The sequence below is a fragment of the Hemicordylus capensis genome, chromosome 1, assembly GCF_027244095.1.
Source record: "Hemicordylus capensis ecotype Gifberg chromosome 1, rHemCap1.1.pri, whole genome shotgun sequence".
Taxonomy (NCBI): Eukaryota; Metazoa; Chordata; class Lepidosauria; order Squamata; family Cordylidae; genus Hemicordylus; species Hemicordylus capensis.
Window position 1 is genome coordinate 221,589,565 of NC_069657.1, and position 18,340 is coordinate 221,607,904.

The 18,340-nt window shown below is 42.7% G+C and overlaps 1 protein-coding gene across 5 annotated transcripts in view; it reads left to right on the forward strand.

The window, feature by feature from the left end:
• Positions 1-18,340, forward strand: part of NBEAL1 (neurobeachin like 1) — a 162,528-nt gene extending 144,188 nt beyond the window's left edge. For all 5 annotated transcript variants that reach the window (XM_053282771.1, XM_053282775.1, XM_053282773.1 and 2 more), the window contains 7 exons: positions 593-765; positions 2,206-2,300; positions 5,090-5,206; positions 5,937-6,098; positions 13,174-13,322; positions 13,982-14,117; positions 15,784-18,340. In XM_053282771.1, coding sequence (XP_053138746.1) covers positions 593-765; positions 2,206-2,300; positions 5,090-5,206; positions 5,937-6,098; positions 13,174-13,322; positions 13,982-14,117; positions 15,784-15,885 — 934 coding nt within the window. In that variant the 3' untranslated portion in view covers positions 15,886-18,340. The remainder of the gene's footprint in view (positions 1-592; positions 766-2,205; positions 2,301-5,089; positions 5,207-5,936; positions 6,099-13,173; positions 13,323-13,981; positions 14,118-15,783) is intronic.

The following is an 18,340-nucleotide window of genomic DNA, read 5'->3' on the forward strand; positions in this document are numbered from 1 at the left end:
GAGGGAGGCAGGCAGATGAGGGGGCCCGGGCCTGTCAGTGTCCTAAAGGGAATGAATGGTGATGGTGGGAGCAGGGAGGAAGGGCCCAGTCAACTGCTGTTCCTGCAGGGAGGAACAGGAGTAGGGTTAGTGTGAGGGTGAGGAGGTCTCTGGGGTTAGGGGGCTGTGGCTTGGCCAATCAGCACTGGCAGCGCTGCAGCCGCAACCAAGGGGGGTGAGGGGGATGGAGCAATGGGATTGATGAGCGGCCAAGATAGGTGAGGGGAGTCGAAGCAACAGTGAGGAGGAGGAGGAGGAGGAGGAGGAGGAGCAGGAGAACAGCTCAGGTGAGGGTGGAGAGATCTCTGAGGTGAGGGGACTGTGGCAGGGGTGAGGGGAACAATCAAGTGCTAGCACGCAGATGCTCTGCATGGGTTAAGCTAGTATTTAATATTTTTCTAAACATAATTTTATTTTAGTTTGTATTGTATATCTATGCAGATGTGTTTAGGGCACTCCATTTTCATTTATTCTGAAATTCTGTAGATGAGAGAGAAACTATACATTTGAATAAATGGATAATGAAGGTGTTAATGCAAGCCCTTGTTTGCAGAACCCAGCGAACTGTAAGTGGCCCTTTTGCCCCAGGACTGGAGATTAGCCCTCGGTTGTTTGTAGTGTCACATGACGCAAAGCTGCTTTTTAGTGGAGGACAATGGGACAATAGCATCAGAGTGACATCTCTCACCAAGGGAAAATTGGTGGCACAGCACATCAGGCATATGGGTAAGTCATTTTGGATAAAGGGAGCCAAGGTTTTATAAGGGCTCTTCAACGTGTTGCTTTGATCAGTCAATGATAATAGTGCACAAACAGGAAATACACCAAGAAGTGCCTTATTTAAAAGATATTTTCCTGTTACAAAGGATTAGAGCTGTTGTTGTTGTTTTGGTGTAACAGTAGGTGAGCCTGCCCTGCTGATATGGCTAATCTCATTGGGACTGATTCAGAGTGCAGATAACGCACAAATGCATTGTGTGGGTGGTCTCATGTCCTGTTTTGGTAAAGAATGATAGCCAGTTATGTTGGCAAAGTGTAAAGTACAAAGAAAGCTGTGTGATAATGTGAAAAGAATAGAATAGAACTTTACTGATATCAGTTGCATAAAGCAATAACAGAACAACTCACCTAAGAACACTTCCAACGCACCCACCTCTCCCTGGTCTCAGCAGAACCCCCTCAACTCATCCTAGAGAACTACAGCAACCTAGTGCAGGAATTCTAAAAGGACCGATCTCACAAAAACACTCTTCACCTCAAATGGCACCTGCACCACTCCAAATCATGGTTTGATTCTGAATGCTTTTACGCACACACAAAAAAGCTCATTGCCTACTACAACGCGTACAAAGCCAATGCAGGACTAATGTCTGTGCATGACCTTCTTAAGCAGAAGAGGCAATACAAACAGCTTCTCAAACATAAGAGATGCCATGAAAGGTATCTGGTCCCGTCCCGTCCAAGCAGTCGTAACCAATGACCTGGTCCTATTCTGACACATCACCGCGGATCACCCCAGCAACATCCTGACACATCTGGACAGCTGTATCACACCAGAGGTCTGGGAAAGACACTTTAGTGAACTTTACAGAGATGAAGTATGGGACCATCGATGTTTCTGCAGGAGAGCCAGAATTGTGCAGCCATGGATTAGACCAAAGATCCATCTAGTCCAGCATCCTTTTTCCTGCAATGGTTGACTAGATGTCTTTAGGAACCTTACAATCAGGGCTTGAAACAGCAGAGACCTCTTCACTGCTTGGTCCCTAGGATCTAATATTCAGGGGTACATTGCATCTGAACATGGAAATTCCATTTACCTGTCATAGCCAGACCTATCCTCCAGAGATATTGCTGGGCACAGTCTACCTTGGATATCTCCTCCTGCACAGGGCCCATTGGAATGGGAATTGTGCAAATGCAGAACTGTTCTCATTAACACCACCAACTGATTTCAATATGCTCTACGCATGATAAATTCCCAATTTGCTGAAGTTGCTAATTTAAATACTTTTTAATTTGGTGCTGTACTCATTTGTTTTTCAACTTAGAACTGTAGTTGAGTTTGTAAAAGTCAGCACACAGTAGTCTCTCTTAATTGGATGTTTAAAACTCTGTAGTTTATCATAGTACCTTAGCTAATTGCTTTCTCTCTCTCTCACACAGACATTGTAACATGCTTAGCTATGGATTTCTGTGGAATCCATTTAATTTCAGGCTCAAAGGACACCACTTGTATGATATGGCAAATAGTTCAGCAGGTAAGTTCGTTTTTGCAGACCTGTAAAAGTAACCTTCAGTGGACTGGAAAGCATGCTCTTTGGTTCGATTAAGCTCCAGGGAGAGGAGAAGTGTTAGGAAGTGAGCTTGAGGTGAACGTTTCTAAGGTCCAATATGTCCTTGTTGACAGTGAGCATGTTTGTTGCATTTACACTGTTGTTCCTTGTGGGATACATGAAGTGTGAAGGGGAAACTTGTGTCTCAAAACACTTGGGGAAATGAAATGGGCATGTTCCAGAGAGCTATGAGGATAACACCTCATCCATCTGATGAAGTAGGCTCTAGTTCACGAAAGCATCTGTTAAGGTGTCAAAAGTCTCTTTGTTATGATTGGCTATGACTCCCTGAAGCTTTCTAGACATATTACAAGATGCAAGATTCTGGTTCACACTTTGGTGTTCCCTACAGGGAACAAGTAATGCTATGGTGAGAAATTGTGCCTGCCCCCATGAACTGTTAATGAGTTCCGAGGCATCCCTTCAGTTAAGATTATCCACAGTTCTTTCTTTAATAGAACACACATCTCCTATAATACTGTCTAAAATTCATTCTGACATTGGATTTCGGCAACATTACCGTGTGTGTGTGTGATAGTTTTCTCTCTATTAATCATCAGTAGTGATATATCCTGCAAGGCTGGATTAGAGCAAAACTTGATATTTGAGTTTTGTATTAGGAGTGGGGTGGGGGACACTGACCCTCTTCAGAAGGCCAAGTGTGTGGGCGGGGGCGGGGAATCAGCTTGCAATGGTGAGAACAGGTATCATCTGTATCTAAGGGTGGGACAAAATTATGTCCAAACCTATGTTTACTAAGGCAACCAAATGCTAAGTTGACTTTTCAGGGAAGAATTGGCAGATGTGGGGAGAGAATTAAGCAACCACCTTGTGCTTGCCTGTTGGTCAGTTCTTCTATGCAAATGTTCTCCTTTCTTTTGCCTTGTGGGGAAAACATGGAGTTGAGGATGTCATTTCTCCCTAGTACTATGTAGTAGTTCCATGCAAAATTTGATATGTATAAAAACAGGGTGCTTACCTGTAACAGATGATCTCGTAGTGATCCCACGACATTCATAAACAATGAGTGTGAAGACTCTTAGTGAGAAAACCACCTTTAAAAGGTGCGAACGCTGTAAGGGCAGTTGATGGAGTAGTCTCTCTGGACTCCATGAACTTTATTATTTCCATCATCGATGTTGGGTCTAACTCAGCCTCCGCCTCGGGCTCGACATCGTGCACGATGTTGAAGGCGGCAGGCGTCCATTCACTTGGCTTCGATGCTGAGGATGTCAACATTGAACGTGGCTGTCTCTGTGTCGATGGAGACTGTTGTGCAGTTGGCACCGGTGAAAGTGAAGTCTCTTGATGTTGTGGTTCCAGTGCCAGGATCTCCTTTGCTCAATGCCATTCTGATGTTGATGGGTTTTTCACCTGCTGCAACCTTGTTGGAGAAGGGGTTGTCTCGGATGTTTTGCTATGGTGCTTCTTGTGCGACTTGTCCCTCTGTTTCTTCGGCGGTGGTGCGTCCTCCAGTGTCTCGCCCTTTCTTTTTTTATTTGTCCCGTTTTGGACTGGCTTGTATGGTAGCCAGTCTTTTGGGGGGCACTTCATCCCTTGAGGTCGAAGCTGTCCCCTACCCTGGATACTGAGGATTTAGACTGCATTCGTGTTGCAGTCCTCAGTGCCAATTTCGATGTCGAGCTCAAAGCCACAGGCGATTGAGGCATAGTTTTTTCGGGACAAAGCGCATTCTCCAGTGACGCAATTTTAAGTCGGGCTGCCCAGTTCTTCATAGTCTGCTTGAAGAATGAAGACCTGACTAAGCAGGCTGTGGCACTGTGGCCCTCCCCCAAACACAGCAAACAGAGTTGGTGGCTGTCTGTTGAGGGGAATTTGCCCCTGCAGCATTCGCACCTTTTAAAGGTGGTTTTCTCCCTAGGAGCATTCACACTCATTGTTTATGACTGTCGTGGGATCACTATCCAGATCTTGTTGTTTTACCCTTAGCTCTGTTCTTGAAGTTCAGAGTAGAGGGGGAATGGGAGTGCATCCCAGCTAGAGTGGAGAGCAGAAGTGCACCAGGCAGTGTTCTCTCTAAAAAAAATTTCATCAGTGTGCAGAATGAATTTTGTTCTGGGCGGCAGTATCAAGGCAGTGTGTGCGCACATGCATTCAGAGTGGGGCATTCCTGGTTCCACCTGAGTGGGATCTAAAATTAACTGAGCGGACATCAAAAAACTTGTGAGCGCATGCCTTAGAGGGAGCGCTGGCACCAGGATTGCCTCACCATCACCACAGACCTAGCCATGCCTCCTGCATTTCACCCTGAGTTCTAGAACACTGGCCAGCCATGATTCAAGGAGAAATGCAAGGGCCGTGACCATGAAGAGGGGTGGGTGGGTAGCTGTTGCACTCCTGTTCCCCCCTCTACCCAGGTTCAGCCTGGAGAGGGCTTTTTGTCTTCAAGCATTGTGCAAAACACCTGCCATGATGTTTTGTGATTATACCAGCAGTATGCTAGTAACAAAATTGTTCCCTAATTATATTTCACAGCTGGCTATAATAACTTTCCATAAACGTATTTTGCAAAAAATGCTTCACTGGCAATTGCTAATTTAGGAAGCCACTGAGTGAATTTGGCTAGAAACAAATCTATCTAATGCAGTAATGTGTGGGAAATGCTCCCTGGGTGCCTCTTTTAACTTATCAGATCAGATAACTAATATATTGTTTAATCTCACTTAATAATTATTTTTAATATTTAATACCAGGGAGGAGTGCCCATAGGCCTGGCTCCTAAACCTTTGCAAATTCTATACGGTCATAGCAATGAAGTGTCTTGTGTTGGCATCAGTACAGAATTGGACATGGCAGTCTCAGGAGCCAGGGTGAGTTTGTTCATCTTTTCTCACATAGAATTTGAAGGCTACTCCTGATTTATCATGGGCTTTTTTCTTTGGGTTTTCCTCTTCAGTCTTGTGTCACTTTGCTCTCCAAAAAGATGCTTTCATTGTTACTGTCCATTTATGCTCCTGATCCACCTCCTTCCTCATATATTTGTAAGCTCAAAATGTGATACAAGTGGAATGCTGCCTTCAGAATATTCTTGTTTCTGTATTTATTTTATAAATGGTTATTCATGTTGTATTTAAAGGAAAGAAAGGAAACCAAATGTGTCTAACAATCTGTATAATATTAAACAATGCAATGTGCACAATATAGTGAAAATCAGGGGAAAGCCATTTTATTAAAAGAACAGCACTAAAACTGACAAGTTGTCTGCTTTAAAAAAATTCTTACCTGTTCCTTAAAAGAATGTAGGGTCTGGCTTTAGCAGACCTTCTTAGTAAGGAGATTCCACAGTTTGGGCACTATAGCAAAATCCTAACAGATTTCAATTCAGGGGCAATTAGTGCCCAAATATGACTTCCCATGTATCTCTTTTTTAATTTGCTCTGAGCCTTAAACAAAGCAGTTCTCATACTCACCCCAGTAAGCTGCTGATATGGCTACTACTGTGCTTTTAGATGCTTTGCATGGTTTCAGATATGTTCAATAAAGGCAACTGGATGAAATGGCTTAGAACACCTTGTTGAATATATTTAATTTTTTTAATAGGATGGCACTGTGATTGTTCACTCTATTCGGAAAGGACAATACATGAGAACTCTGAGGCCACCCCGTGAGAGTTCTCTCTTGCTCACTATTCCAAATCTGGCAGTATCCTGGGAAGGACACATTGTTGTCCACACAAGTATAGAAGGAAAAACAACCCTCAAGGTATGGACAGCTAGACCTACAGGCTGCACAGAACTGAGCATGTGTATGTTTGGGGAATGGGGTGGATGGGATGGTATCACTTACGGAAATTAAGCGTTCTCAGGCAATTCTTACTGACTCCTCTTTCACAGTTTCCCTCCTTTCTTCACTCTATCCTAAGTACCATAGGCTCAAAAGGGCCCTCCTTCCCCAGTGAGAATGCTAAGCACAAACCAAGGCATTTGTATTTACATTTCTACATGAGAAGGCCCCCTTTCATCCTCCATACACCACAAAAAAGGGGGCACAAAAACACATATATTTGGTTTGGTTCGCATATGTTGTTATAGATATGTACTTTCTGACTTCTGGTTTTTAAAATGAAATTCAAAATAAGGAACAGCAAATAACATAATCGCTGAAAAGAGCAGAAGATGGAACAAAGAGAGCAAAGTCATCCCTCAGAATGACTGAAGGCCTGCCAAGAAGTTTTTGCAGGCAGCGGAATGCCAATGGATGGGGCAGAGTAATCTCCTGGGGCACAGAATTTCATTGCCTGTGCGCAGCAGTAAAGAAGGCCCTTTCTTGCATTCCTCATCAACAGTGCTTCAGATGTTGAGAGAAAAAGAGGTTGCTTACCTGTAACAGATGATCTGGTGGTGATTCCGCCACATTCATAATCATGGGTTCTGCGCCAGCGCAGACCTGCATCAAGACGCCTTTGACTGCCTCTGCATGAGCCTGCAGTACCTATACTGGCGGTTAGGCGTCCCTCTCTTTAGTTTCTGGTTGACCGACATAGCATGTATTGGCGAAGGCATTGATTCCTGTATGTCCTATAGTATGCAGCTTGCAGCGGGGCTGGATGGGCGGGTATGATGAATGTCGCGGAATCACTACCAGATCATCTGTTACAGGTAAGCAACCTGTTTATCTGGATAGTAATTCCCTGTGACAGTCATAATCATGGGTGTTTAATGAGCTGGCTCCACCAGTGGTGGGCGCTGAATACTACTGTAACACCCTTTTCAAAACTTCCCTGCCAAATGTAGCCTCTGCTGCAGATCGTAGGTCTAAGGCATAATGTTTCACAAACGTATGGTCTGTTGCCCATGATGCCGCCGAGCTCATATCTGTCATTCGCAGACCCGCCAAATGAGCTGCTGAAGTAGAGCAAGCCCTCGTCGAATGAGCCTTAATGGTTCACGGGGCAACCTTTCCCTGGCAGTCATATGCAGACTTAATCAACTCTACCAACCAGGCAGAAATGCATTGGCGTGATGGCTGTTGGCCCTTGTTACACCCCTTGAATGTTAGGAACAAATGATTAGACCTTCGAAACGGCTTTGATCTTTTCAAATAATAGAAGATTGCCCTTCTGATGTCCAAGGAGTGCATTGGTTTTTCAAGAAGCGAAGTTGGATTTCTGAAAAAGGTAGATAAAACAATGTCACAGTTGACATGAAAGTCAGTCACAATCTTAGGCTGGAACTCCGGTTCCAGGCGCATCACCACTTTCTCTGGATGGATTTTTGTGTACGGTTCATCCATACAAAGAACAACGAGTTCACTCACACGTTTAGCTGAGGTGATGGCAACTAGAAAAAGGGTCTTCAACGTTAGCAATCTCAATGTCGTAGTAGACAGAGGTTCAAAAGGTTCCTGTGTTAATGCGGACAGCACCAGGGACATTTCTCCACTGGCGGCCGAACAGAAGGGTATAAATTATTTATGCCTTTCATGAGGTCCTTAGTTCGTAGATGGGTAAACACCGGTTTTCCATCCCAACCCTGGTGGCAGGACGAAATGGCAGCCATGTGCACCTTGATAGAAACATTGGCTAAGCCTTGAGATTTCAGGGACGTGAGGTATAACAGGACCTCTTGTAATGTGGCATCCTTTGGCTTGAAGCCCTTGGCCTTAGCATAATTCGCAAACCTCCTCCACTTAGCCTCGTAATTTCTCTGTGTAGATTCTTTCCTGTTGTTCAGTAGGATGTGTCTCAGAAGCCTACCTTCCATGCTGTTAGATTGAGGGTGGCAAGGTTTGCATGAAGTAGCTTCCCATTGTCTTGAAATATTTGATCCTCTCTCTGTGGCAATCTTTTGTAATTGCCATTTGCCAGGCTGAGTAGTTTTCGGAACCACGGTTGCCTGGGCCACCACGGGGCAATGACTATGGCCTTGGTCCTGTCCTGAAGCAACTTGGCCACCACCCTGTTTAGCAGTGGATACGGTGGGAACAAATAGAAGACACTGTGAGTCCAGCGGTATTGGAAGGCATCTCCCAAGGAGGCTTCTCCCAGTCCCATCCTTGAACAATATCCTGCACATTTTTTGTTTTCGACCATCGCAAAAAGATCCACCGACGGGGTTGCCCATGTCTGGAACAACTTGTCCACCAGCTGTGGGTGTAGCCGCCACTCGTGTTGGTACAGGGTCCCTGCCCTGCTCAACACATCCGCTAGCACATTCTCCTTGCCTTTTATATGGATGGCCTGAAGATGAATCTTCCTGGCAATGCACCAGTTCCAAACTTGTAGGCTCAGCTGACACAGAGATGTGGATACCGTGCCGCCCTGATTGTTTATATATGCAATCGCCGTAGTATTGTCCATCTGCAACAGTATTGTGCTGTTATATGCCACCTGTTGGAACGTCTGCAGTGCTTTGAAAGCAGCTAGTAGTTCTGGGAAATTTATATGAAAGCATTTCTCCCGCTGATTCCATCGACTGCTTCGTTCTTGGCCTCCTAAGTGGGCACCCCAACTGTGCTGTGAGGCATCTGTGGTCAACGTCACGGCTGGCACTTCCACTCGAAAAGGCATCCCGGTCAATAAGTTTGTGGGTTTCATCCACAACTGTAGAGAAGCCAAGACCCACTCTGGAATTTGAAGTATTTTCCCTTGTGGGTCTGCATTCAGGCAGAACGAGTGCAGGAACCAAGCCTGAAGTTTTCGCATTCATAGTTTTGCGTATCATACTGTTGTGGTGCAGGATGCCATCAGGCCTAGCAGTACCTGAATGGTCCTGGCCTTCTGCCAAGGGGCTAGCTGAAACCACCGCACCAAGTTGCAAATGCGCTGGTATCTGTCCTCGAGTAGTAACGCCCTTTGAACAGTCATGTCCAAGACTGCACCTATGTAAGGTAGGCGCTTGGCAGGCGTGAGGTGTGACTTTTTCCAGTTGACCCTCACCCCCAGTTGCTCCAAAAGGGACGTTATTGTCACAATATGTGACTCCAGTTCCTCTCTTTTCTTCGCTGTCACGAGCCAATCATCTAAATAGGGAAAAATAGAAATTCCTAGTCTGAGATACACAATAATTACCGCCTCCTTAAAGTCTCCTTTCTCCGGGAGTTTAGACTGCGAGAGTTGAGCAGTTCCCGGGGCAGTCAGAGAACCTCCAGAGGGCAGGCATAAAGCCTTCTCCATCCGGGTGACCTTCAGACGTGACCACCTATTCTTCAAAGTCTGCTTAGAGAAGCCTGCACAGATGTTGCAAGTCGTGGCAGAATGTCCCTCTCCAAGGCAGAGGAGACAGAGCTGATGGCCGTCGGTTGACGGGAGTTTGTTCCCGCAGCCCTGGCACTTCTTGAAAGTGGTTTTCTCCTGAGTGCCACTCTTAGAGCTCCTACCTCCAGCAGAGGTGGTGCCAGGCACTGATCCCTCGCTCATGGGGTTGTGGTAGGGGAGTTTGGGGCAAGAAAGTGCTGGGCGTAATGAATACCATTCCATTTGTCTGTTGCTGATTTTCCGTCCGTTTTATTTATTTTATTTATTTATTTACAGTTATGTGTGTTAAGTAAAAGGAGTCACAGAAAAATTATCAGTCAGTCCAAAGTTCAAACACAATAAGATCAAGAATATATTTTGCTGAGGAGCTAAAAACTATCCGAAGAGTCTGAACACCTAGACGGTCAGATAGAAACTGAAGAGAGGGATGCCTAACTGCCAGTATAGGTACTGCAGGCCCGTGCAGAGGCGGTTAAAGGCATCTCGAGGAGCTAACGACTACTACCCGGAGCAGGTCTGCGCTGGCGCAGGACCCATGATTATGACTGTCGCAGAGAATCACTATCCAGATCATGCCGAAGGGTCTCCTGGCTGCCTTAAGCAAGCAGCCATGAGGGGCAAGGGATGAATGTACGGTTAATCAGCCTTGCCAGGATCCTGTCCATATTCTCAGACTGCACAGATTGAAAAGTATCAGGACAAATAGCTGACAATCTAATGATTCCGCAATCCATGTGGCACCAAGGTTGGAATGGATGGAAGTGACTTTAAGTGTCTCACAAACTGGTCACAGCAGGCCACTGAAGGATCTTCTACAGGGACGTAAGGAGCTCGCCGGTGGCCGTGGGACAAGGTCCTGCTGGCAGATCCCTCCATTTGATTTTTGTGTGCCCATAAGCGTGCTTGCCCAAACCACGTCCCCGCATCCACGTCGGACACAGGGGACGTGGTCTATGCTGGGACGGGGCTATTTAGCCCAATTGCAAAGTTGCTCCTCCTCAGTCAGCGGTCCATTGAATCACTGACTGGGAGCTTCTTTCTCTGCCTTGCAGAAGGCCAGAGAGCCAGAAATGCTGGCTGGTTCATTTTCCTCCCTCTGCCTCGCTAAGAGCCAGCAAGCATTTCAATGGAGATTTTATTATGAAGATATGAATACTACATTATATAAGGAAAGAGGCGTTCTTCATACACCTGTTCAGGACTCATGTTGAAGGCCTTAATACGAATCAGGATCTCTCATGTTTTTTGGGGGACAACACATTAGGAAAAAGATGAATATATCTAGTCACTCTGTAACAGCATTTTGAACGGGAATCTTGGACTTGCAGGATCAGGAGAGAAGGATGAAGGTATAGCAATTAACTAATCTACTAGAGAATGCAGTTGTCAGTCATTAGTCCTCCACGTGCTAAATTGGGGAGTAGTATAAGAAAGAAGGGAGTGTGTAGAACTAACAAGCATGTCTCCACAGGCGTGGTATCCTAAACACCGTGGGAGGACAAGGCAGTTGTGATCATTAAAGTATGTGATGTTTAGACCTAAAATGATGTTATTTGAAGAAGTAATATTCAGTTACGAAACAGAAAATCCTTGTTTAAAAACAATAATACAAGGCAGTATCCAGAAAATCTGTAATATTATAGTACATTGTTTGTTATACTGTACATTATTTATATTGTACATTGTTTGGAACATTGTACATTGTTTGGTCCCTAAAACGCCTGGTTGGATTACTTATATTATCTCCACCTCGAACAAACTGAGAATGAGAATGCTTTACTGAGAATGAGAATGCACTATTACATCATGATGAGAAGTTTTCTCCCTATTGGATTCAACTGGTATTGAACTCCATCAGTTGACAATCAGGACTACAAGATAAGAACTGTTTACACCTAAGTGCTTAATTGAACTATACATCTGTTTGAGAATTTCAGGTTATATTTTTATGCATTTATCTGTAGACTATAAGTGTGAGCAGAGTAAAGATATTCCCCTTAGGGGATGGAGCCGCTCTGGGAAGAGCAGAAGGTTTCAAGTTCTCTCCCTGGGTTCTCCAAGATAGAGCTGAGAGATTCCTGCCTGCAACCTTAGAGAAGCCGCTGCCAGTCTGTGAAGACAATACTGAGCTAGATAGACCAATGGACTGACTCAGTATATGGCAGCTGCCTGTGTTCCTATCCTCTAGTCCTTCCTGTGGGCTGACGTACAAAAGGTCTCTAGAAACAGCTCAGCTGACCACTCTGGGAGGATGCCATCACCACCAATGAATAGGCTCTCAAATGGAATCTAGCCTGACTTCAGTCATTCTTTGCACAGTGGGAATGGGGACCCAAACCCACTCTTGTGCTCAGCTGTCCGTGAACATCTTTAGTTTTTTGTGCAGAGAATATGTGACTAGCAGAGAACATGTGACCACTACACAGTAGTAACTATATCTGTTGCATAAACTAAATATTAATATAACTTTTTCTCAGTTTATGTTAGGCTGTATGCCATCTTCTGCTTAAAATCTCAAGCTTTTCAGCCAGAACCTAGAAGGATCACTCCATGATTCCTCTTATTCTTTTCCAGCATGGAAGTTGTTGTTAAAATTGTAGCTTCAGTTATCTTTGGGGGCCATAATTTATGTAGAATCAGTTCTGGATGAAAGTTAATTAAGAAGGGAACATAGGAAGCTGTCTTAAAACTGAGTCAGACCATTAGTCCATATAGCTCAGTATTGTCTACACAAACTGCTGGTGGCTTCTCCAAGGTTATAGGCAGGAGTCTCTCTCAGCTGTATTTTAGAGATGCCTGGGAGGGAACTTGGAACTTTCTGCATGCAGGTGCTCTTCCCAGAGCGGCCCCATCCCCTAAGGGGAATACCTTACAGTGCTCACACATGTCTCCCATTCAAATGCAAACCAGGGCAGGCTCTGCTTAGTAAAGGGGACAATTCCTGCATGCTACCACAAGACTAGCTCTCCTATTAGAGAAGAGGGTAATATTTGCAAGGTATATCTTGGTGGTGATCATCATCACTTCTTGGGTTATATTTCTTTTTAACCTTTTTAGTTATGTTTGGAGTAGCCCTGGTTGTGTGTCTTAATGATGCTCCTAGGTTGCTGCTTGAGAACCTAGAACTGAATCACAGTCCCCAGCAGTGATTAGAGCTCAGCTTGAAGGGTCTCTCTCTTCTTCCCTGGCCCCATTGAACATATCATGCTCCTCCTACACACACAATTCTTCATGCAGGTACACTCCCCTTGTGTGATGCATCAGCTTTAAAAGGGGGTTAAAAATTTCACGTAGGTGGAGTATAATTACATATGCTGCTGGTCACATGTATCCTACATGTGATGGGGGAAGCATAGGGAGCACCAAATCTGCTTTACACTTTCAACTGTGTATAGAGTCTACATGTGTAGGCCTCAGTTATTGTTTGTTGTGGGGTTTTTTTGCACTGTTGAAACTACCATGCCGACAAATACAATATTAAATTACTGTAGGCTAGCAAAGGTTAAAAAGCTCTGTCTCTATGTATAAATTTCCTGATTATCTCATTGGGTTATAACCAGTACTTGTTTTTCACCCATACAGGATAAGAATGCACTACATCTCTATTCTGTGAATGGAAAGCATTTGGGCTCTGAGAGCCTGAAAGAGGAAGTGTCCGATCTTTGTGTGACTGGAGAATATATTGTAATGGGGAGTCTCCAGGGATTTCTGTCCATAAGAGATCTTTACAGGTAATAGGTGAAGCCTGAAAATAGGATCTCTTTGACTAAAGCAGAATTCTTACAACCTCAGTGGCTTGGGGCATGGGATTGCTTGATCAGCAGCAGCCAATCTTATTTTAAAATTCATTGATTGGTGGTAGTATTTTTGTTTGTTTATTACACTTATATTCCACTCTTTCTCTGAGGAGCTCAGATTGGTGTACAATGTACATGGTTATCTTTATCCTCACAACAACCCTGGGAGGTAGGTTAGGCTGAGAGATACATGACTGGCCCAGAGTCACCCAGTGAATTTCATGGTTGAATGGGGGTTCGAACTCAGGTCTTCCCGGTCCTAGTCCAACACTCTAACCACTATGCTATGCTGGCTCTTGTGTAAACTCTTGTTTACCTGGGAGAAAGCCCAGGTCTATCTTGAGTCATTCTCAGGTCTTTGTATACTTGCACTGAAGTAATCGGTTCTGTACTCTTATTCATGCTCAAGCTGGCCATCCTGTGTGCTAAATTCTACTCTGAAGCAATCTCAAATTGAATGCTACATCCCTCTAGAAATTATGCAAATTATATATGCATATGTTACAAAAATGTGAATGTTGACATTTACTGGAAACATATAATTCAGTGCAGTTCTGTTATATGTAATAGGGTTTGCTTTCTGTTTGTTTCAGCCTAAACCTCAGCATCTCCCCATTAGCCATGCGACTGCCGATTCGCTGTGTTTCTGTTACCAAAGAGTACAGTCATATTCTGGTGGGCCTCGAAGATGGCAAGTTGATTATTGTTGGCGTCGGAAAGCCAGCTGAGGTAAAACCTACTATCAAGAACTTTATCTACCGAACGGTGGGAAGCTCACTTATTTCTGCTTTCCAGCTGAGCAAACGATCGCCTCTCTGGCAGGGCAAACTTCAGAACAAGTTTGAGCTTTCAAGTGGGAAGAAGTAATCCCCGAGATATTCTTATAGATTATTTTGAAGGGTCCTGTGCTAGATACGAGAGCATAGAAGGGCACATATGGTGAAAAATCAGGCACCTGGATTAACATACAGAACTTGCTGACTTAAGTAGAGCAGACTAATTGTGTTTTCTGGTGCTTTCTTGACTGAGTAACTAACTGAACTGTACCAACTGAATGCACTTCTTTCTGCTTATCTTCTAACATTTCATTCTAACCACTAACACTTCATCCCTGTTTATACATAATAAAATTGGGCCTCAAAAGAACACTGAATAGATGAGAATGAGCTACTTTGGAATGTATTCGCTTCTGCTTAATTTTATTTAGATTTGGTCTTAAAAGCTATATCATCTTAAAGTTGTTAATTAGAATTATGAAATGGGATAGATTTAAAGTTGCTGAATACAAGTTTCAATTGCACAGTGTCAATCAAGCATACACTTTAGTCTACTGCACAAAATGGGTCTCACCAAAGCCCTTCTGTACCATTGATAAAATACAAGCATAGGATTTCTGAATCGATGGAATGCTGGCTGTCTTTTTGTTTGAGAAAACTTCTTCCACTGTCACAATGATGCCTAGTAGGTATTCTTAAGTCAAACAAGATCTATGCACTAACATCCTTAGAAGATGCTAAGAAGTAACTGATAAGTATCTCTTACTGATTCCCAGTGATCACTTTTGAGATACAGACTGCAAAGAAAATGTTGCAGTCTGTATCTCATACGTGCTACACTGTGGGAGCAGTTTTAGCACCTTTCAAATGTCTGTAATATTTTGCACTGCTTTTCCTCAGTCCAAACTGTAAATAGGTGCCTGAGCCATTCGTTTAGGCAAGTCAATAGCACTCAAACATTGCACTAACAGTATATCTTCTTTTTTGTATTGCATTAGGCAATTATTTTTGACATTTTTGCCAAAAAGATTGTATAGTATTTAGACAACAGAAATTGGTATGCCTTTAACTCTCCAGCCCAGCTGGGTCACATGGATGTAGGCATAGACTTTCTTTAATTAAAAAAAAAGACTATGGATTACATTATTTGATTCTTGCAATTATTATTTAAACATGTACACATTTGACACCGTGATCACTTTTCTTCCTCCATGCTCTCATTGCTATTATGCAAATGATAGTGCAGCCTTAAATTGATGTTGCTCTTCTTACATTGGGCCTTTAAAATCAAACCTGCGAAATCCTATCAATCTAAATTCAATATTCTTCAAAATGCAAAGCATTTTTAAGGATGGTCTGATTGTGTTTCTCTAAACTCACTTAATGACCCCATAACAGTCACAAAGTAGAAATAAAAACATCCACATTGTTTTGAATATTTGTCCTAGAGTTGTCTAATCATTGAATTGTTTTAGGAATAAATTTCTGTTGTTTTTGTGTGTGCTGTATCTTGTAATGTCTGCGCTTCTCCAGAATTGGTGTCTGAAGCTTTTTATTTAATTTATCCCCCTTATCCACTCCCCCTCCTTTTTCCTTCTTCTCTGGATTACTTTAAACAGATGCGTGCAGGCCAGCTCTCCCGAAAGTTGTGGGGATCAAGCAAACGGATCAGCCAGATTTCATCGGGAGGGACTGAATATAACACTCAAGATTCCATGTGATTTCTGCTCCTGCCTTCTCTTGTGATTCCACACATTTATTTAATCTTTGGTTAATTTCTTCAAACATATCTCTCATCATTCTCCATTATGTTGGAGCAACAGCACAATTTCCATAGGCACAGACGCAAATTAGCCTACAGCATCTACAATTTTTGTGATTGTGTTGCTATATTAGAAATGGAAGCAGTAAGCTAATTCAGTACTTTATAAACACGTTAGAGTTTGTGTGTGTGCATGTTTGTAACGTATGTGTGTACACTGTGTGTTAGACTTAAATATATGTATGTTTGCGTGCATTATAGTGAATGTAAGAAACATGGTAGATATTTACATTCATGTTGATGCTGAGAATCCAAGATGAATGCCCCAAAAGAGGTATTTCTCAGCTTTTCAGAAATATGCCAGTGAATGCTGACAAACTCATTGAGGTCAGCATTCATGGTGTATCTGACTTCATGGAAATTCACTAACTTTGCCTGTCATAATTGACATCCACACATCCATGTCAGCATCACCACATTTTTAACATTCACTGTAACACATAAAGATGATAATCCATTGTCTTTATTAAATAAGCCAATCCCCTCTTGGGGGGACGGATTGGACTTGGGCATGTGCAGCTAGACTTTTTGCTGCTTCTCTCTCTAGAAGTCCTTCACAAACACTTTGCAAGCAGTGTATAAGCTAGCCTGAGGTTCAAAAGTGGCTTGGGAAGGTTGAGGTTAGGTTGTTGCTACCACGCCAAAAAAGAAGCATAAGGCCTTATTTCACATCTGGATATGGTATGGTTGGTCTTCTAGATTTCAGCCCATACCTCTAAATTACTTGATAGATATAAATTAACCATTTTTCTTTTTTTTTACCTCAAAACCTTTTTAGTTCCAGAAATGTGGAGCCTGGACATTATTTTACCTTCCTAGACTTGAAAGAATAAAATTGAGCAGTGTAGGAGATATAGCTTGTATAATAGCTTGTATATTTAGATGAATCGGTTTGCTTATTGCTGCAAATGATAATGTTTTATTATCTAGCTATGCTCGAGACGGTTTTTCAGGAAGTATTGCACTATTTTAATGTCACAAGTTAGTGTGTGATTGCATAAAACTGAATGGTGTGGGGAGGAGTGAAGAGGGAGGAATATTGGCAGCATGATGCTCTTAGTATTGGTACACTCAAGGCAGGATTCAGCATGCAGTTCAGAAATTTTTTAGACTGTTAGATTCAACATTATCTCAGAAAGAAAATGGCAGCTGAAATAACTTTTTGCTACTAAAACTGACTTCAGCCGTAGAATAGTTCAGAAAAGAAGTAGTGTGTCAAATTTATATCTATGCCTGATTGATGCACAGGAACAGGTTTCCACATAGGGATTGCCTTTCTGGTTACAAAAGGTGCTCTGGTGGGGCAGGACCCATATCCAGCACCAAGGAGTGTGCATGTAGTCTTTTGCACTGAAGATGCCCTGACAGACAGCAGCTGTTGAGTGTGGGTAAGTGAATCCCATCAGCACTGTTGAAGATAACCGTGGCAATTGTGTGGTAATTGGGGAGAGATACTCTCATACTGGGCCATCGTATTTTAAAAGTTTTCCAAATATGTATTTGTTTGGCTGCTGTTCTGTATTTTTATTTTCAAGTACAGGAAAAGTAAGTGAAAGAATCTAAGTGTCACATGCATTTATAGCTATTTATTTTGTCTATATATTAAACAAAAGAAAACCATCCTACTTCTTGTTATGTTTTCTTCACAGTGGGAACCATACTTTTAGGTAACGATGTGTTTGTAAGTCATTTGAAACTGATTCTAGAGCACTATGTGATAGGTAATGTTGTGGTTTTAGTCCAGTAGCTCCAGTATTTGAACAAGAAAATGTAGACCTCCAAGGATATACTTTGGTTAAGATATGCTGTTTTGCTGGAATTTGCTGTTTCTTGTGAGAAGAGTGTAGTTTAAAACCTTGATATTATATAATTGGATAAAAATTAATTATATCATTATTCAACTTCAGTGAGCTATGTACACAATTATAGTGGGTATTGCAGTTTTCCCAGATTTCCTTCATGTCTGGAAATTGGCTATATTGCAGGACATTTTAGGCTTTTCGTTAAATTTTGTGCACAGTTTTCTAAGATCGGATCATCTCTGTGTTTGCCTGTTTCTTGAGATTAATTTCTTAAAGCAGTGTTCTTGTATTGTGTGTTTTACACATGCGGTATCTTTCATAACTTTTTGTACTTATCTAAAGTGTGTGTTTACATATTCTTTTATAAATTGGTATTTGGTGTGCAGTAATTGTGGTTAGAAATTATTCTTTACATTCTGTTAGACAAGGATATACTGTAGATATACTGGAAAGCTGTCGGGAAAATTGGAAGACTTCATTGTGTTACAACATGTTGTAAGCCAATGTATCGATATTCTTTATATAAATTTGTTTGTTATAGGGATCAACTGA